Source organism: Rosa rugosa, chromosome 4 (genome assembly GCF_958449725.1).
Source record: "Rosa rugosa chromosome 4, drRosRugo1.1, whole genome shotgun sequence".
NCBI classification, from domain to species: domain Eukaryota; kingdom Viridiplantae; phylum Streptophyta; class Magnoliopsida; order Rosales; family Rosaceae; genus Rosa; species Rosa rugosa.
The window spans coordinates 21,204,942-21,224,240 of record NC_084823.1 but is presented as its reverse complement, the minus strand read 5'-3'; the positions used below and the strand labels follow the sequence as shown (position 1 = coordinate 21,224,240).

Genomic DNA, 19,299 nt, shown 5'->3' with positions numbered 1-19,299 from the left:
TTCTAGGCTTCTAGCAACTGATGACCTTGATCGAATGACCCCGTAAATACTTAGCGTCTTCTCCAACTTAGGAACTAGTCTTTTAATCAATATAGCGTCTTCTTTACTTCCAATTGATCATCTCGAACCTCAGGACCTAGCTAGTAACTGTACGTAATGCTAGTCAAAGTCACATCTTTTTTTTTTGTTAAAGAAGACCGCTAGCTATATGGAAAATATAGCGAAGAATGGCCTATATATAGCAACACAAATACAAGGCTTTTGCAAAATAACTAGCTAGCTAACTCGGAGCAATGGCATCCAAATCTAATCTTTCTCTCTTCAGTATCACTCTCCTCCTTGCCCTTCTTACTCTCCTCTCTTATGCAACTGCTTCTCATCCCCACAACAAGAGCTCTTCCCCATTTGAGTTCCTTGAGCATCTCAAGGGTTGCCACAAAGGTGATAAGGTCAAGGGCATCAATGACCTCAAGAAATACCTTGAAAAGTACGGTTACTTGAAATACAAGAATCACAGTCATTCGGACGATGATGATTTTGACGACCTTTTGGAGGAAGCCATCAAGACTTACCAGATCAATTACCACCTCAAGTCCACCGGAACATTGGATGGCAAAACAGTGTCGAAGATGATGACGCCTCGTTGTGGCGTGCCGGATATCATCAATGGCACCTCGTCCATGCGATCAGCCAAGAAAAGGCACCACCATGGTATCTAGCCATTTCATCTTATTAGACAATTAATTTGTCCTCTTAACTTTCTTACGAGTTATCAATAGAACACGCACTACTAAATGTATAATTATACATTAATATACCCAAAATGATACATACATGCATCTACAATGACCATTACTCCTCATGTTAATTGACTTTCAAAATGAAAATTAAAACCATACAGTAATTCTCTTGAATTAAAACTTGAACATTCCGTCTAACGATTTAAGTACTCGATATTGTTTTACAGGTTCAATTCATACCACTGCTCACTACTCATTTTTCGAGGGAAATCCAAAATGGCCTTCCTCTAAATACCATCTCACTTACGGTTTCCTCCCCAACACCCCATCCGAAGCCACGGGCGCTGTCGCACGGGCTTTTGCAACATGGGCTGGGAACACTCACTTCACGTTTAGCCAGTCACAAAGTTACGAGAGTGCGGATTTGAAGATTAGTTTTCATAAGGGTGATCATGGAGACGGGGCTCCATTTGATGGCGTGGGTGGGATCCTAGCCCATGCTTTTAGCCCGTCGGATGGAAGATTCCACTACGACGCAGATGAGCCTTGGTCGGTGGGTGCTACACCAGGTGCTTATGACTTGGAGACTGTGGCTTTGCATGAAATAGGGCACCTTCTGGGACTTGGACATAGCTCAGTGGAGGGAGCTATCATGGCCCCAGGTATTCCCCCGGGAGTGACTCGAAGTTTGCATGGGGACGATGTTCAAGGAATCAAGGCTTTATACAACGTCTGAGGAGCAGTGCTTTCAGTAGCTCGATCAAACAATTCAATGCATTGTTGTTAATTACCACGTACTCTTTTGTTGATTATGCTCCCCCATAGTCAGCTGTTAATTCGTCTTTGCTTTTAATTCTTCTTTCCTTTATCAAATAAGGTACCTGAATACCCTGTGTAGAGATTTTTCAGATTAAAACGTAACAAATTAATAGAGTTGTTGTATGCATGACGAGCCGATGCCCTGGCAAATTATGATACATCTTCTTTTGATCGAGTTGGTGTGGTGAGATGTGCCTCCTCTTTTTTTTTTTGCAGCATTTTATTTTCTCCTCAAGTTCATTAATTTTTGTTAGTCTTTTTTTGTTGTTGGAGGTATTGGTTTTGGTTCCGCTCCTATTGTTCTTTCTTTAATTAATAACATAGAGTAATCGGGAGGTTGTCACTCATCTCTTATATATCCTCGTTCTTTCAGCGAAAAAGATTAAAAAAAGTTTTATGCATTCACAGGTGAAGTAACCATAAAATGAGGAAGAATTCAACTAGTCTCATCACGACAACTACAATAATCAGACTTCTTTAGGTCCCTCTTCAAGGATTATTTCTGTAAAAAATTGATTATATTGAAAACCGTAGCATCAACTAATCTATTGGAGAAAACAGATATGATGGGAATGATAACCAAATAATCAGTAAACAATTTGTACGTGTTTAACTTCGAAAGAAACGGCATTCATGCATGCAAATGGCTATCGATCGTAAACATCAGATGACTAGAATATCACAGCCTCTCTCATTCATATAATCTCATACTGTGAAGTACTCATCCATCTGGAAATCGGTTTTATTTATAGAGGGCGGATTTAGTAATTGAATTATTTGTGCATCAATGATCTAGTCGATAATGAATGTTTCCACGTCGAAGCTAGTTTCGTCTTCACAATTCTCTGATTTAACAATTTAAACCTAAACTGCTAACAGAAACCTAACTGGCCGGTAATGAATGTTGTCAAATGTTGAGCTCAGCATGTTCTGGTGAGAACAATTTTTATATGATTTCTGCTTGTTAAGCTCAACAGCTCTATATGCATGACGTCCGTACACCAACTCTATAGAAAAACGTAAATGATCACACCATCTCTTTACATTTACACATCAATACTATTGCCTATAAACTCTATTGCGAATACGAGGCTTCTGCAACATCCATACTCTTAACTCGGAGCAATGGCACCAAAATCTGATCTCTCTCTCTCTTCACAGTCACTCTCCTCCTCCTCCTCGCCCTCTTTTCTTTCCTATCTAATGCAACGGCAAACTCATCTCCGTTTGAGGTCCTTGAGCAGCTTAAGGGTTGTCACAAAGGTGACAATGTCAAGGGCGTCAATGACCTCAAGAAGTACCTTCAAAAGTTCGGTTACTTAAACTATGAGAACCACAGACATTCTGATGACAATGATTTTGACGAGCTCTTGGAGGAAGCCATCAAGACTAACCAGCTCAATTTCCACCTCAAGTCCACCGGAACGTTGGACGACAAAACCATATCACAGATGATCATGCCTCGTTGTGGTATGTGTGCCCGATATCATCAATGGCACCTCATCCATGCGATCAGCCAAGATAAAGCGCCATCACCGTACATATTTCATCTCACTAGAAAATTAGATTATCATCTTAATTTCATTTCGTGACAAATTTTTTTATTATATTGCTTAGCTTATAATGTCTTTGTCATGGACTCATTGATATTACTGTCTTATTATTTTGCTAGCTATCCTCCTACTTTGCGCACTTGGATGCCAGAAGCTACACTCAGCAAGTTAAAGTGCATATATCTACACTTTACATACCCATGCCACAACTTTGAGTTCAACAAAACTAAGAATCAATGTTCTAAAGACTCAGCAAGTTAAAGTGCATTTAGCTCTAAATTTTACCATTCTACAGAGACAAAGAGTTGACATTTTTCTCCTTGAATGCATTCTCCCAGTTCAAATAAACATAAGATACAGTGACAGAATGATAGAAATTAGCGAACTGACCATACCCAAACACCAAAATTCACGGACCAGTAAAAAGATTGAAACTTTAACCATAGCAACTGATATATACCTTGATTTCTCCGAGTTTGATTTGAAAGGTGGAAGCTTCCTCTCTCTAGGCGGAGGCTAAGTTGGTGTGGAATATAGGGAAAGAGAGGAAATTCGAATGAAATGAAATAGGCGGGTCCTCCATCGCGAAACCAACCCGGGAGAAATACGATGAATACGAAAATTTTAGGCTACGGTGCGGGTCATCTTTTCGGGTCCTCAATCTCAATCAATTCACATCCTTAGTTTGGCTGAACGATTCCGATGGCCTCAGGAAGCACCTTCAAACATAGGATTCAATTCAGATCGAATTGACGCTTGGTTTCGAAGAAGATCTCACATCCATCCACAAAATGCAGCAAAGCAAATAAAAGAAAAAAATACCTCAAAACTTGGACTGTGAATGACCTCAAAACGATCTGAGTGTCTGGGTGATTCTTCTTCTTTTTCAGGTTCTGATTCGGTGAATAACCACACATATGGATATATGTCCCTTTTCATCATGCAATGGGCACACATACAACAAGTGTTAGGGCTGGCATTTTCTCCCGATCCAAACCAACCAACCGATTACCACCCGAACCGAAAATGTTAGTAACCAACTATGTCGGTTACCGAGATATTGGTACGGTAGTGCCGAACCGATTTCCAGATACTGGTACGGTACTGGTACTGATTTTCAGATAAATACCGTATACCGTACCGTACCGTATATTGTATATATTATTTATTTATTTAAATATATTTTATATCTATCGATCTGAACCGTTGATCATTAATAGTTTTATTTTATATTAAATTATAACCGTTGATTAGACTTGAACTCTCCAAACCCTAAAGGGAATAAGGGATTGGAAAAAGTGGTAATGTCATCTATTATTGTTTGAAATGGCTTCAGACAATCAGGAGTTTGAATCACCATCCATGTGGTATTCTACTCATTGTATCTTTTGGCTATCAGCTAGGCAAAACAACGTTAAGTGCAAATTAAAATTAAAGATAAATAAGAATTTCCAACAGAACCAGTTATTGTTGAGCAAATATAACTCTCAAATTTCCAAATTCTTATGTTACTGTGTACCAATATTTCCTCCAACCAAAGAAATGAAAGCGGATACTATATAATCAGCAGCATAGCATGGACTTGAATTCAATCACATATCCAATCTGTAGTAGCAAAATAGTGCATTATAATTCACCTATTTCAAACTATTGTGAGTTCTAGAACAACTTTTTGCTTTCACTAAATGAATGCCTCTGAGTTTGCCATTAGGATTGCATGCCTATTCAGTGATCGCCTCAGCAGTTTCCTTCCTTGAAGCTTGTAGCCTGTCCCTCAATTTTTTACTCTGTTCAAAGTTGGCTTTCCTCTTCAACGCTTTCTGCGGGAAGATAGAAAAACCTTTATCCCAAAGTAATGATTAAGATTGTATTTACATTCTATAGAGAGAAACCCCTCACTTCCTGCCGAAAACAGCGATCAAGCTTTATTTTGAGATCTGTACATTCACCAATGAATTTTGCAAAAGGATGATCTAAATGACATTTCTGAAACTCCTCAATGATCTGCACAAAGATATAAGCAAATAAATTTCACAAAAACTTATCTACTTGCTGCTAAACCCAAATAACTTGATATGGCAAAATTGACAATTCTGACATCGGAGATTTTGGAAAAACAGAATATGTAGAGAAAGTAAATGTGTCTGTATCAGGATAAAGCAAAGTGATGAATGTTAAGACTTATGCTCTGCAAATCCAAAAGGAATTGTTTGTCAAAACCATCTCTCCTACCTATAGAAGATCTAACTCCCAATTAGTTAGAACTAGCTACAAAAATCCAATTACACAACTCTTCTCTAGTTGGTCTAGTGTATGTACATAACTGCTTACATATGAATGAACAATTTCATCTCTTTTAGGTTTATGCTTTCTTTTCTTTGATAGAAAAGTCATTTAGTGATTGATAAACGATTAGAAAAAGAAGGAAGTGCTTAATAGGACCCAAAAGAATACCCCATCTCAAGGGAAAAAGGTGCTGCACACACCTAATGAATTCAATACTCGTTACATCTCCTTGTAAGCAAGTGACCAGCAAAGCATTATCTTCACTACTAGTTGCAGCTATACTATTTCTATTATGAGCAAAATCATTACAATGGTCAGGCACATATGAGATTGAAAAATGATCGAACCACTACAAATGTTCCTTGATCGCATCAATAAGGTGCCCAGATTCTCCTCCTCATCGATAGTATAAACAATAGCATAGGCGTTTAATTCCAGTACAAGAGAACAAGAAAAATCCAGCTTGGATGCAAATTGCTATTCCAGAGTTAATCATCATATGCCTTGAACTCTGAGTACCCTTCTATGAGTTGAACTACGTTATTGACTAGCATTTCGATTATGTTTCTTGTCACTTATTTATAGTATTGGTTATCCGTTCCAAAGATTTAAGGGGGTTCAGTGACCCTTTACAGATTTCCCCAGTTTAAACACAAAAAACAACTGTTCAAAGTCTACAACTGGATTAGTATAAAGTTAGCCCAAATATATATTATGGAGCACTCTGGCATTTCCAACTACTCATACGTAGATTATCAAATTCAAAATCCAAATCCATTACTCATTAACATCATAGAGTTGAAAAATTTCTAGTGATCATCCAATTTGTTCACAGAAATGCCAAAAAATAAATAAATGGATAAATAGCAGATGAAGAAAGTAAAAAAGGATTGAGAACTCACTTGTGCACACATAGGGTGCTTGTGTAACGTTAATGGAGGATGCATTTTGAAGACTTAAACTGAATCAAACTCTCCAGCACCCTTTGCATAAAAACCATAAAGAATAATACCCAATTAGGATCTTCAATACAAAGATGATCCCAGCAACAAGGTATTGAAAAGCAGTGATGAATTGGGTCGAAATGAGAAGCAGAGATGTACCGTTTGGTTATTGGGTTTGTGAGTTGCGGAGTCCTTGAGTTGTTCCTCAGGGTTTAACAGCGAATTGCAGAAGCTGAAGCTAGAGGAATTGAAAGACAATCGAAAATAGATAAGAGTCATAGAGAGAGCGAGTAGAGGCGAAATGAATTGAAGCCCAAAGGCTGTCGATGGCTAATGACTTGGAATTGGAGAGGGCCCATTTTAGGTATGAGAAGTCCTACATTGCTTAGCCCCTACATGGGCCAAGCCCAAACCACAACAAATGTGGCCTGTCCAGAAAACTATAGACCACATAAACCTCTCCCCAGACCCCAGTAATATGAAAAACAAACTGCAACTCTGCAAGTCCTCAGGCAATAGATTCATAACCCGGATCCAAGGGAATAAAATATTTTAGTACCTGGTTTTTTTATTTCTCGATATTTATTTAGATTTAGAATTTGAAATAGAATTTTGTACCTAAAGTTAGGAATATAATCTAGTAATTAAGTTAGAATCTTATTGTATATTTAATTATTTATTGTATATTATAATCGTATAATATATTAATATAATATAATTAATTATCCTTATTATATCTATTTGAAAGCGAATTGGGTCCAAAGCCATGTAACAAGTGCTCACTGTTAGTAAAAGTAATGCGGCGGGCAAAGTTAAAAGCTAGAAAACTATTAAATCAACACAAGAACAAGGTATTAGTATTAAAGACAATCTTAAATCAGCAACTCTAACGGTCAAAATCTCTCAGCAACACACAGAGAGACCCGAATCTCCATATTCTACGAATATCAAATTGTGATCAAGCAATCAACACTGTCTGCTGGAGAAAGAGGGCAAAGGATATTAGGGTTAATGGCTGCGTGGTTTTCTATAATTTTTTTTTATTTTTTTAAATAATACTTATAAAAATCCGTGTGATTTCTTTGTATTGTCACTGTAATCCGTAGGAAATACATTTACAACTCTAACAAATATCCTTGAGTAGTTAACTGGGTTCGAACACTTAGATGGATTTTTCACACCGATATTAGGGGTGTGCAAAACAAGGTACAAACCTGCCAAATCGGTCAAAACCAACCAGCTACTTTAAAAATTGAAAGCCGGTTCAATACCGAATCATACCATTTATGAATTGGGTTAGTTTGGTTTCTCTTTTGGCTTAAATCGCAAACCCAAACCGACCGGTATGTTTGAATATAATAAGAAAAGATTTTAAATTTTTATATAATATATATATATATATATTCATTTGTCCAGTTGTTCTAAGTAACTTTTAAATATCCAATTATAACGTTATTCTCAAATGATATACTACCATATCGAATCCAATGCCTAAAGGCCTAGAAGTCTAATATATAATCGCTATGATTAATTTAATTCTCTCATATCCCATATCTCAATCTCCCATTCTCTAACGTTTAATACTACATATTAAGCAAGTATTTATAGCTAAGCCATTAAATAAGTCAATCACTTTGAATCTATTCTAGATTTTGGTTTTTGAATATTGGTTTTGGATTTGATTATTGTATTATAAATTTAGGGTTATGTTTATTTAATATAATTTTTATTATTTAGATTGAATTTACTAGATTTTTTTTTTCAAAAATAGTATGTCAATATAATATATGTTAAAACCGTCTAACCCACCAAACCAAACCATCTATTTTTTTTTGAATAAAGGGCTGGTGCGGCTGCCCTCAAACCTCGATTAATGAAACTGTCGAATACAAGGGGGGGACATTAAGCCTAAACCCCTGATTACAATACGCATCTAGAGTATGTCCTGAAATAATATCAGGAATATCTACATAAGACATGTATTCTAAAAAGCACCAACTCGCAAAGAGTGCACAATTAGTACTCCATTTGCTTTAACATAGCAGTGACATAACGGAAAGATAACTCGATATGTAACCTGATTACAACATAGCATAATTACCAGCTTTAGTACACCTTTCCTCCTATGTTGCCGCCGAAAAAGAAATCCGACGACACTTAGTCTCACCCTGCCACTAGGTGGCAGTGCCCATTTGACGAAGCAAAGAACTGGCCGCCGACCTAGAGCAGACAAGGCACATTGAGTGTGCATACCGGGACAAAGCCCACTTAGCCCTACCAAATAGCGGTAGGGATTTATTTCTGGCAAGAAGCCACAAAATACTAGATGTAAAAAACAATATAACATAAAAGAAAAATAGAAGCAACCTGGGCCCAAACCCAAAGCCCAGGCCCAAACTCCATCAAGCCCAAGCCTAAGTTGCAGACTGCACAGCTCACGACACCACCATCTCGCCTGTTGCTGCCGCATCATCCCACTGCCGGCAGCGCCTCCGTCGTCACCTAGTTTGCACCGGGAAAACACAGGCCGACCCTCCAACACTCCATCTTCCCCAGCTAGCCAGCTAGATGCGCTGCGGCTCCCACCCACTCCCCTCTCCAAATCGGATCCCCTCGAACCAAACCAGATCGGAGACTTCCGATTAGCTCCAAATTCGGTAGATCCCAGCCTCGCTAACCCCTCACCAGCCCATCCACGCTTCAAACTAGGGTATATCGCCAGCAGCCCCGCCTCCAACCACCACTGCCCATCCCCGACGCAACCTCCAAGCAAACAGGATCGCAAAGCCATCACCATGCAGCCTCTACTCCGACCAAGCTTTCTCCGGGACAACTCACTACCGAACACAAAATCCTCTTTGGCCCGTCCGACGACGACGCCGCGAAGGCGTGCTGTCGGACCGGGCATAACCCTTGCAGACTAAAAAGTAGGAACACTTAAAAAAAAAAAAAAAAAACTTAGAGACCAAACCAAACCATCTTTAATTGGATTGGATTGGATCGGGTTAAGTTTTTTTTTTTTTTTAATGACCGGTTGTCCAAAATGTTTAAACCGCTCACTTTAGTATAGAGACGGTTTAGAGTCAAAACCGATCCAACCTAATCCGTTTGCAGCCCTAACGGATATCTTGTGTATTTCCAGTTCACACAGAAATCTGTATGAAACCGTATTAGTAACAGAATATTGTCCTTCTATAATTTATTTAACACCCAAAAATAACAATTTCTAAATGAACTAATTAATATTATTATGTTTACCGAAATCTGTGTGAATTGTGATTCTCACGGATAACCGTGTGAGTAAATCATAAAGTGTTTTAGCTTTCACGCTGAAGTTAAAATAGACCCTAAATTTTGAAGTCTGACCTAGCACTCTGCTAGGGCTTGTGTTCTTCCTCACGGCTAATGGTTTCTCAAAACAGAACTCGGCTAACAAAGTTAAAATTTGTTGAGAAGTCTGTCAAATATCAAAATTTCAATGAGGTATAGGAACGGAAACAGGTAATTTGGGGACATAGGATTCCATGTCGTTTGATTAAGTGTTTTACAGAGATATCTGTATTTTTTAAATAATCTGTGTGAGTTACTTGTTTTGCTAATAGTGTTCACTACTTTAAAGCTACTCGGTATACTAGAACATGCAGTGTTTTCACACTACTAATGTCAAAAACCTTGCTTTCACAAGTCACCTCAAGCTGGCCTAGCTTTACCTACCTTTAATTTGTACAATTTAATATACCTAGCCAATAGTTTTAAAAGTCCAAACAAATTTCTATGTAGGAAGGCCCCAGAACCACCCCTCTGTGTGTGTATATATATCTCTCTCTCAACAAAAGCTTACTTGTATTGTCATCAAAAACAAAAAAGCTTACTTGTACCAAACAAGAGATAGAGAGAGAGTCGCCGAGTGTGTGATAGTCAAGATGCCCTCATTATGCCCTCTCGCATTCCAGGTGAATCGCTGCGAGCCGCGACTGATAACACCTGCAAAACCAACACCACATGAAACAAAGCTGCTGTCGGATATCGACGACAAGCAAACCCTCAGGTTCCATGTTCCATTCATCATTGCTTACGAGAACAATCCTTCAATATTGTTGAAACAAAATGACCCTGTTAAGGTGATTAGTGACGCGCTGAGTAGAGCACTGGTGTATTACTACCCTTTCGCTGGTAGGCTCAGGGAAGTGCATAAGAAAAAGCTTATGGTGAACTGCACTGGAGAAGGCATCTTGTTCGTCGAGGCTAATGCCAACGCCACGCTCGAAGAACTCAAGGATGCAATTCTACCGCCTTGTCCATTCCTAGAGGAGTTCCTGTTTAATGTGCCAGGCTCTGATGGTATTGTTGGTTCTCCTTTGATCTTGATACAGGTGAAGTGATCAACTTAATTATACGTACTCCATCTACTATAATTTCTTTCAACTCATGCAATCCCACATGGATACAGTAACCAGAAGGACATAATTCAACTTTTAAAAATTATAAATTCATAATCATACCTCCCCCCAATTTTTTCTCGCACATAATCCTTGTATTTATAATCTCTTGACAAACATAGTAATAGTTGAACCTTAGTCTAAAGTCTAAACCCTATATACGCCAAAAACATTAGTCTAATGGGAGATTTCATATTTGCAATATATTGATGTAGGTAACCCGTCTGACTTGCGGAGGTTTCATATTTGCATTGCGGTTAAACCACACAATGTGTGACGCATTTGGTTTGGTTCAATTCTTGAACGCAGTAGGCGAGATTGCCCGAGGTGCAGAAGCACCTTCTACTCCACCAGTGTGGGAACGAGAGCTCTTGAACGCCCGAGATCCCCCACGAATTTCATGTACACATCATGAATTTGATGATACCACTGGCCCCTCATATCTGAACTCTGCAGCGACGGTCCAACAATCTTTCTGTTTTGGTCCCGAGGAGATAAAGGCCCTTAAGAAGCATCTTCCACCACACCTTTCCACCTGTTCATCCACATTTGATTTAATAACAGCTTGCGTGTGGAAATGTCGAACAATTTCACTTCAAATGGATCCGAAACAGATTGTCCGTCTGTCATGCATAGTTAATGCACGTGGTAAACACAAAAAAAATGTATGTCTTCCTCGGGGATACTATGGCAACGCATTTGCATATCCGGCTGCTGTTTCAACTGCAGAACGTTTATGTAACAGTCCGTTGGGATATGCAGTGGAGTTGGTGAAAAAATCGAAAGCTAAAATGAGTGAAGAGTACTTAAGATCTGTGGCAGATTTTACGGAGATAAGAGGACGACCTCCACTTGCAATGAAAGGCATTAGTGACTTTACAGTTTCGGATAACACACGAACAGGTGCAGGAGAAATTGATTTCGGGTCGGGAAAGCCAATATATGCTGGAGTTGCCAAGTCCACTGATCTGATTAGCTTCTATGTCAGGAACATATGCAAAGATGAGCAATATGAAATTCTGGTACCAATATGCTTGCCATTGTCGTCTATGGAAAGGTTTCAGCAAGAGCTCAAGAAGATGATTAGTTTCGGCAAAGTGGAGATACCATCACGTATATAATATAATCAATTACCTCATTAAGTACGATGGTTTAGGGTTATATTGAATATGCTCATGTCATCTGGTTAAAGAAATTTCTAGACTTGTACTGGCTTTGGTTTCAGCTTAATCATCTCTAAAATATTATAAATGGTGTGTGTGTTCTTAATTTGATTAGTTTGCTCTTAATGTGTTAACTTTAGAAATTGATTTTACAACACACCATCTATTGAGAAAATTTATATACACCTATATATAAATGGATCGTTGTATCAAAAGAGAAGGATAGGCATTAGTTTCGACGGTCTCAAAGAGACCAGGTGAAATGATGCAATGTCTCAAATTAAGGTAGTGTGGGCACTCTTAATGGGATCCTCAGTTTGTGAAGGTAGTGTGGGCACTCTTAACTTAGTGTGTTGTACTTGTTCTACTTCGGGATTAGGTCCAAGACACATATCTTGATAATGGCAAGAAATTGTTGAGGTGTTCTTTTTCCTTAATATATTGGTTGTGTTTTAGAGAAACTGAATTTGAGAGAAATTTTACTGTCTATTCTCATTGATAATAGGGGCCTCTTTATATAGAGGATTACAATTCATAGAATCTCAATCGTACAAGGAAAGTAATCGTACAGTGAATAGGAATCTAGATCCTTCTAATTTAACCCTATTACCACTAGGTCAAGTAACCTAGAGTTTGGGCCAAACACAAATAGAGATATCCTTAAACACTCCCCCTTGTGTTGTCCAAACGCGGTGCTTCTCTCGTTGCCTCATTAAAAACCTTGCCGAGTAACAAAAACCCAGTGGGACAAAAATAACCTCGGTCGAAGGGGAAAAAGAGCACAACACACCCTTCACGTTTCGAGGTGAACATGTAGACATCTCCCCTGATGTCTGCGCCTCCCCCTGATGACTACGATCATGGAAGTTCAGATAATTTCCGCAAGCCAATTCTTGCCATATGTTTCTCGAATGTGGATTTGGGCAATGACTTAGTAAACAAGTCTGCCGCATTGTCCTCAGATCGAACCTGGTTCACTTTGATCTTGAGGAGCTTCTGTTGTTGCTGATTGTAGAAGAATTTAGGCGATATGTGCTTGGTATTGTCGCCTTTGATGTAGCCTTGCTTCATTTGTTCAATGCAAGCAGCATTATCCTCATAAATACATGTTGGCTCATTTGTGGTAGACTTCAAACCACAATTGCTTCGAATATGCGTAACTATGGATCGAAGCCATATACATTCACGAACTGCTTCGTGAAGAGCAATAATCTCTGCATGATTCGAAGAAGTAGCGACTAAGGTCTGGTTTGTAGACCTCCAAGATATCGCGGTCTTTCCCATGGTGAAAACATAACCAGTTTGGGAGCGTCCTTTGTGTGGGTCAGAGAGGTACCCAGCATCAGCAAAACCTTCTAAAACACTTATATCGTTTTGGGATGGGGAGAGGGAACGCAATCCACCATGTGTGGCGTCCCTGGCACTTGATGGGTCCGAATCCATCTTCTCTCTGTAGGGATAGAACAAACCCATATAGATCGTACCATTTAGGTATCGAAAGATATCTTTAACACCAGTCCAATGGCGTCGTGTTGGCGCAGAGCTATATCTAGCTAGCAAGTTCACAGCGAATGAGATATCCGGTCTTGTGCATTGTGCTAAGTACAATAATGCACCTATTGCACTTAGGTATAGGGCACTTCTGCCTCTAGCACTTCTTCATCGTCATCTTTTGGACGAAATTGATCCTTCCTTGGATCAAGACTACGGACGACCATTGGGGTGCTTGAAGGCTTAATCTTGTCAGTGTTGAAACGCCTAAGCATCTTTTGGGTATAAGCTGATTGATGAATCAGGATACCATCTCTACGGTGCTCAAGTTCTAAACCGAGGCAAAACCGTGTTTTCCCAAGATCTTTCATCTCAAACTCGGATTTCAAGTGTTCAGCGGTTTCCCTTAACTCTTTAAGGGTGCCAATTATGTTCATGTCATCGACATAAACCGCTACTATTGCCAATCCGGAACTTGTCCTTTTTATGAACACACATGGGCATAGTTCATTGTTGACATATCCCTTTCCAATCAAGTAGTCACTTAGACGGTTATACCACATCCGTCCGGATTGTTTCAATCCATATAGTGAGCGTTTCAATCTAATAGCAAACGCGCTCTGTGGTTTAGAGCCACTTGATTTGGGTAACTGAATTCCGTCTGGAACCTTCATGTATATCTCTGTATCTAGATCCCCATATAGATACGCAGTAACCACATCCATAAGCTGCATGTTCAGTTTTTCAGAAACTACTAAACTGACAAGGTAGCGGAACGTTATGACGTCCATTACGGGAGAATAGGTCTCCTCGTAGTCGATTCCAGGGCGTTGTGAGAAGCCTTGCGCCACAAGGCGAGCTTTGTACCTTACAATCTCGTTTTTCTTATTACGCTTTCTAACGAATACCCATTTGTGACCAACTGGTTTGGTGTTAGGCGGTATTGGCACAACTGGTCCGAATACCATTCTTTTCGCTAGAGAATCAAGTTCTGCCTGGATCGCATCTTTCCACTTTGGCCAATTAGCTCTACGTTGGCATTCATCAACGAAGCATGGTTCGATGTCATCGGTCTCAATAATCTCACGCGCCACTGAATACGCGAATACATCATCAATGATGATGGAGTTTCTTTCCCACGTCCCATGTACACTAGTGTAATTAACAGAGATCTCTACGTTCTCAGGGATAGGTTCTGACATTGAAGCGTCCCCCAATGATGTCTCTTGGACATAACCATAATCCGGAACATTCTCATGGGACGGATTTTGAGTATCGATGATCAAAGGATCTGTTTGTGCCTCATTCGCTCTCTTTCTAGGGCGAGTATCATTCGAACCAATCGGTCTACCGCGCTTTCTTGCGGGACCTGCGGCCATAGATGCCACATCATTGCCATGTTGGGCACTGGCGCCATCTCCTGGTGTCACAGGAGAGGCATGATGTCCAGTATTTGGGACATCGATCCTTGCAGGCACGTTTGCAGCAGGTATGTGTGATCTCGTCACTTTGGCAACATCAGAAAACGCATCAGGCAGAGTGTCTGCTACGTTCTGGAGCTCGATTATTCTTCGCACTTCAAGTTCGGACTGTGCGGTACGGGGATTGAGATGAGACATAGTGGGGACAGACCACGACAATTCTTGTCGTTCCTGTTGAACATATGTGTTCTTATCTCCCCCTAACGATTGGAAGACTGTCTCATCAAAGTGACAATCCGTAAATCTAGCGGTAAAGAGATCGCCTGTCAAGGGTTCAAGATAGCGGACGATCGTTGGAGATTCATATTCAACATAAATGCCCATTCGTCGTTGTGGACCCATCTTAGTACGCTGTGGCGGCGTAATAGGCACATAAATGGCACACCCAAAAATACGTAAGTGCGAGATATCAGGCTCGTACCCAGTCACTAGCTGTAACGCAGAGTAAGATTGGGTTGCAGTAGGTCGTAGACGAATTAGCGTCGCTGCATGCAATATTGCATATCCCCAAGCAGAAACAGGGAGATTCACTACACCAAAACTGGTCTTTTACGGCCCACCATGTGCGCCGTAAAAGCCTATTTACGGCGCACAAAAACACGCTGTAAAAGCTCGCGCCGTAAAAGACCATGGGTCTTTTACGGCATGCAAAAATGCGTCATAAAAGAATAAGTAACACGCCATAAAAGTAGTTCCACAACCATCATTTAGGTCATTTACTACCCACATTGCACGCCGTAAAAGTCCTCATATTAAAGGCGTACACAGCACGCCGTAAAAGAGTGGCTAAACTCCTAGTTAAGGCACACACTGCCCGCCGTAAATGAGGTATGTTCAAACAAAAAAAAAAATTTCCTTTTTCCTCAAATATCATACTCATATTACCCTCATTGTAATTAATTTCATTTATAAAGTAACAACTGGAAATGTATTAGTAAAACTCATTACATCAATCAATTAAAGTCATATCCCTAAACCCTAAACATATTTGAAGTTACCTAACTACAACAGAGGAATTTAAGCAAGTTCATTGTTATACTATAACTGCCTTTGGTTTCCTTTCAATATGCTTCTGTTTCCATGTCCTTCCCTTCTCTGCTGAGCTTTTATTCTCGTCACTCAACTAATAGCTAGCATTGAGCTTTCATCCAACCTATCAACTAGAAACAAACAGCTTCTATCAACATACTTTAAAAGTTTAAATCATCACTTCAATCATATATAAATGAACTGAAGCTTTTAGTTGCAAGGTGTACAAACTTTTGAATTTGATCACTTACATATCACACTAAGATTGCACATACTGACCTCTTCTTTTGTCCAAGGTATCAATTGTTTGAATGTACCAGTGATCGATTCATCTAGTATAGCAAAAGACCTCATTGATCCTATTAAAAATATCATACAGAGGATGTCATTCACCAAGTAAAAACATAAGGTAATTAACTAATAGGACTTTCCAAACAAACATTGCTTACTTTATTTTCTTAATGAACACTAAAGACTATCAGTGGACTCTTTACCTCAAGATTGTTAAGAGTCACACTACACATACGATTAATAGAATTCAGTAAAAATTAATATGTACAAGGATCCCTAGGAATGTGTTAATACTAGATATGCATTATGTTCTACCATTCCTTTTTCCATCATATCCCTTGGGCTTCTTTACACTTTTCCACAGGCAGATACAACGACAAAGAAATACATGTAAAAAAATGAGCCTTGATACTTACCAACAGCAACTTTTGTAAGCCCAGGAAGGTCAAGATGTGTCAAGTTGATAACTGCCAGGAATCAAACATAAATTTGTTATGTCAGTAGAAGAGAAGAAGAAAATGTGGTAATCACAACACTACTACTCTCACAATCCGTGGCTAGGTCACTCATTCAACAATGTGGCACACTTTAGTTCTAGTTATACTAGTTTTGGAAATCCTGAAAAAGCCTTCCATCTTATCTGTTTATCATTTTAAGAAATGTGATAATATGCAAAACTTGAGTAGATTTTCCTAAGATTGTAAATGACATTTGAAACAAGATTGTCAAATCCAAGACAAATTACTATGTTAACAGTCTATGAATACCTCCACACATTCTTTCTCATTCCAATTCCCAAAGTGCCGGATGCAAAATAAGTACAAGCAAACAAATCAAGTACCCATTATCTTACCATTAGGAGAATATATGCTAAGATGAATTGGAACACTGGAGATCATTTGCTGCGGCCAGTTTCACGATCTGTCTAGTCTGAAATTTCCTTTCTTACAGCAGCTGTACATACATAATCAATATTGGCATGTTAGTCGTGTGAAGAAAATAAACAAGTAAACAAAAAAGATTAATCAAGCTACTGATTTTCATTTTATTATTCCTTGAGATATACTTTGAAAGTGTAATATGGAAACCTTACTGATATGGATACCAATAAAATTTAAATAGAATTGAAACATAGCAAATTAAATCCAAACGAGCAAAATCAGAAAAAGAATAAGCTCAGCTTGGCTTGTTTCCATGACTGAGCTTGAGCTTAGCTTGGACGCTTCGTACAACTCAGTGACAAATAATCAAACAAATAAAGATGTGCGATTAAATAGAGTAATGGACCACCCAGAGGCTTAATATGAACTTGGGAGGTGACATTAAGCTATTAAGTAATATGGACTCTATAGTCTATACCTTACTAAGTCAATATCACAGATTCAAAGTAGACGAGCATGCAACTCTTATATCTAACATCAATCACTAAACTTTTACTTTGGAAGGCTTCTGATGGACCCAAATTTAAAAACAAGCCTTCTCATTCTAAAAATTTGATTCATTTCAAATTCTTTCAGAAATTATGCCTCTTATATCTAACATTGATCACTACACTTTTGCTTTGGAAAGGCTTCTTGTCTTTCGCTCAAAATGGATCTATTTTTTAAAACAAGCCATCTGATTATACAAAAAATTGCAATCCTAAAACCCAGAAACTAACAAGCCAAGTTTAATTATATAAAAAACCATATATCATTCTGAAGAAGAACCTATTCAGTCTTCCAACAGGAAATCGTTCCCTGCTTTCTGTTACTACAGGTAAATAATTGACCTATCAAACAACTGATGAGCAGCAAGGCTTGCTTCCAAATCTTACTAAAGTATGTCTTGCAGCATAGAAATAACCCATCAGAACCCAAGCTGTAAAAGTAAATTGGACACCAATATTTATCCTTTCCCCACCGCTAACATACCAAAGGTAGAGGAAGCAGCTCATAGTACACTCTGTAAAACTGACTATGCTAGGATTGCTGATAGCTTGAAAGCTATTTCAATGCTTCTGCTTAACACAATAATCATACTCTCTATCTTCATCGCTAAGCAAATTATGCAACAGACTTCAATCAAGCAAAGCATTCACACAGCATCTACTAAGAAATAGGTTATACAGCTGACCAAAGCAGAGTCCGAATACCTGGATCAATCAGAGAGAAAAGAGAAGGTGGAGGAATGAATCGGGAGCTGACCTGGCCACCAACGGCAGCGATGGAGGGAAGCGAGTCCCAAAGAGTCGGTAATGCGCTAGCTTCGCCGTGGTCACCGAGAGCTGTGCAAGCTCTTTGGATTTTGTTGACCAGTGAGCGGTGACGGAGGGAGCTACGAACGGGGTGGGAGTCAAATCGCGTGGATCTGAGAAAACGTTCACGATTCGGAAAAGGTAGATCTGCTATGGGGATTGTGACGGTGATGAGTCGGCTAGACAGAAATAGAGAAAGGAGGTGTGGGGATGTTCGAGAGTATTTGAAAACTTAGACCTGAGCTGCTCAATAACCAGTAGAAAATTATGAAAATCAAAAACCCAAAAAGAGAATTGGAATAGCAATTGGAAGAGGGAAATTTCGCGAGAGAGCCGTGTTGGGCGTCTGAGAGGAGAGAGGTTTCGTTTTCGATGAGCACCTTTATTTCCTTTCACAGAACAAAAGAAAAAAAGGTGGGAAGTTTAAGTTTGGCGAAAAAAATTGAGCGGGCAACACAGTTTGATACCACCTCCATTTGCGGCGCACAACTAATGCACGCACTAAATACCTCATCCTCATTTACGGCATGCAACCAAAGAATGCCGTAAATACCTCTACATAATACTACATTTATGGCGTGCTACCAATGCAAGCCGTAAATAACTCATGACAGGATCTTATTTACGGCGCACTTTTAAAGCACGCCGTAAATAACTCTATGTAACACTACATTTACGGCATGCATTAATTGCACGCCGTAAATGACTAATTTTTACGGCACACATGTATGCACGCCGTAAATTTTAGGCGGTAAAAGCCCAGATTTCTTGTAGTGATTGGTGCGCATAACCAATGTCCGTGCTATCATCTGTAGTCGTTTGATAGC

General features: G+C 39.2%; 4 protein-coding genes and 1 long non-coding RNA gene across 8 annotated transcripts; 2 read left to right on the top strand and 3 right to left on the bottom strand.

The window, feature by feature from the left end:
- Window positions 1-290: 290 nt before the first annotated feature.
- On the top strand, window positions 291-1,625 carry LOC133741853 (metalloendoproteinase 2-MMP-like). The gene is made up of 2 exons (XM_062169572.1): window positions 291-711; window positions 968-1,625. Exons 1-2 carry the CDS (start codon window positions 294-296, stop codon window positions 1,474-1,476), a joined length of 927 nt encoding a protein of 308 aa, XP_062025556.1. The 5' UTR covers window positions 291-293; the 3' UTR covers window positions 1,477-1,625.
- A 1,733-nt stretch (window positions 1,626-3,358) lies between these two features.
- Window positions 3,359-4,181, bottom strand: LOC133706880 (uncharacterized). The gene is made up of 2 exons (XR_009844770.1): window positions 3,935-4,181; window positions 3,359-3,831 (listed from the first exon to the last, which is right to left on the bottom strand). It is a non-coding gene; the product is annotated as an uncharacterized LOC133706880 (long non-coding RNA).
- Window positions 4,182-4,672: 491 nt separating this feature from the next.
- LOC133745867 (uncharacterized) lies at window positions 4,673-6,655 on the bottom strand. The gene is made up of 4 exons (XM_062174030.1): window positions 6,502-6,655; window positions 6,301-6,381; window positions 5,012-5,116; window positions 4,673-4,932 (listed from the first exon to the last, which is right to left on the bottom strand). Exons 2-4 carry the CDS (start codon window positions 6,343-6,345, stop codon window positions 4,834-4,836), a joined length of 249 nt encoding a protein of 82 aa, XP_062030014.1. The 5' UTR covers window positions 6,346-6,381; window positions 6,502-6,655; the 3' UTR covers window positions 4,673-4,833.
- Window positions 6,656-10,202: 3,547 nt separating this feature from the next.
- On the top strand, window positions 10,203-12,026 carry LOC133706981 (alcohol acyl transferase 1 allele GSa-like). The gene is made up of 2 exons (XM_062132524.1): window positions 10,203-10,715; window positions 10,997-12,026. Exons 1-2 carry the CDS (start codon window positions 10,266-10,268, stop codon window positions 11,900-11,902), a joined length of 1,356 nt encoding a protein of 451 aa, XP_061988508.1. The 5' UTR covers window positions 10,203-10,265; the 3' UTR covers window positions 11,903-12,026.
- A 3,755-nt stretch (window positions 12,027-15,781) lies between these two features.
- On the bottom strand, window positions 15,782-18,932 carry LOC133746045 (phragmoplastin DRP1A-like). 4 transcript variants are annotated; one of them, XR_009863919.1, is made up of 5 exons: window positions 18,423-18,932; window positions 17,090-17,190; window positions 16,653-16,703; window positions 16,225-16,304; window positions 15,782-16,076 (listed from the first exon to the last, which is right to left on the bottom strand). XR_009863919.1 is itself a non-coding variant. In XM_062174201.1 (5 exons), exons 2-5 carry the CDS (start codon window positions 17,133-17,135, stop codon window positions 16,036-16,038), a joined length of 246 nt encoding a protein of 81 aa, XP_062030185.1. In that variant the 5' UTR covers window positions 17,136-17,190; window positions 18,423-18,932; the 3' UTR covers window positions 15,782-16,035. The 4 variants fall into 4 exon arrangements, 2 of the variants coding, with proteins under 2 accessions (XP_062030185.1, XP_062030186.1); XR_009863920.1 differs by having other exon boundaries at window positions 15,782-16,069; XM_062174201.1 differs by having other exon boundaries at window positions 16,197-16,304.
- Window positions 18,933-19,299: the final 367 nt, after the last annotated feature.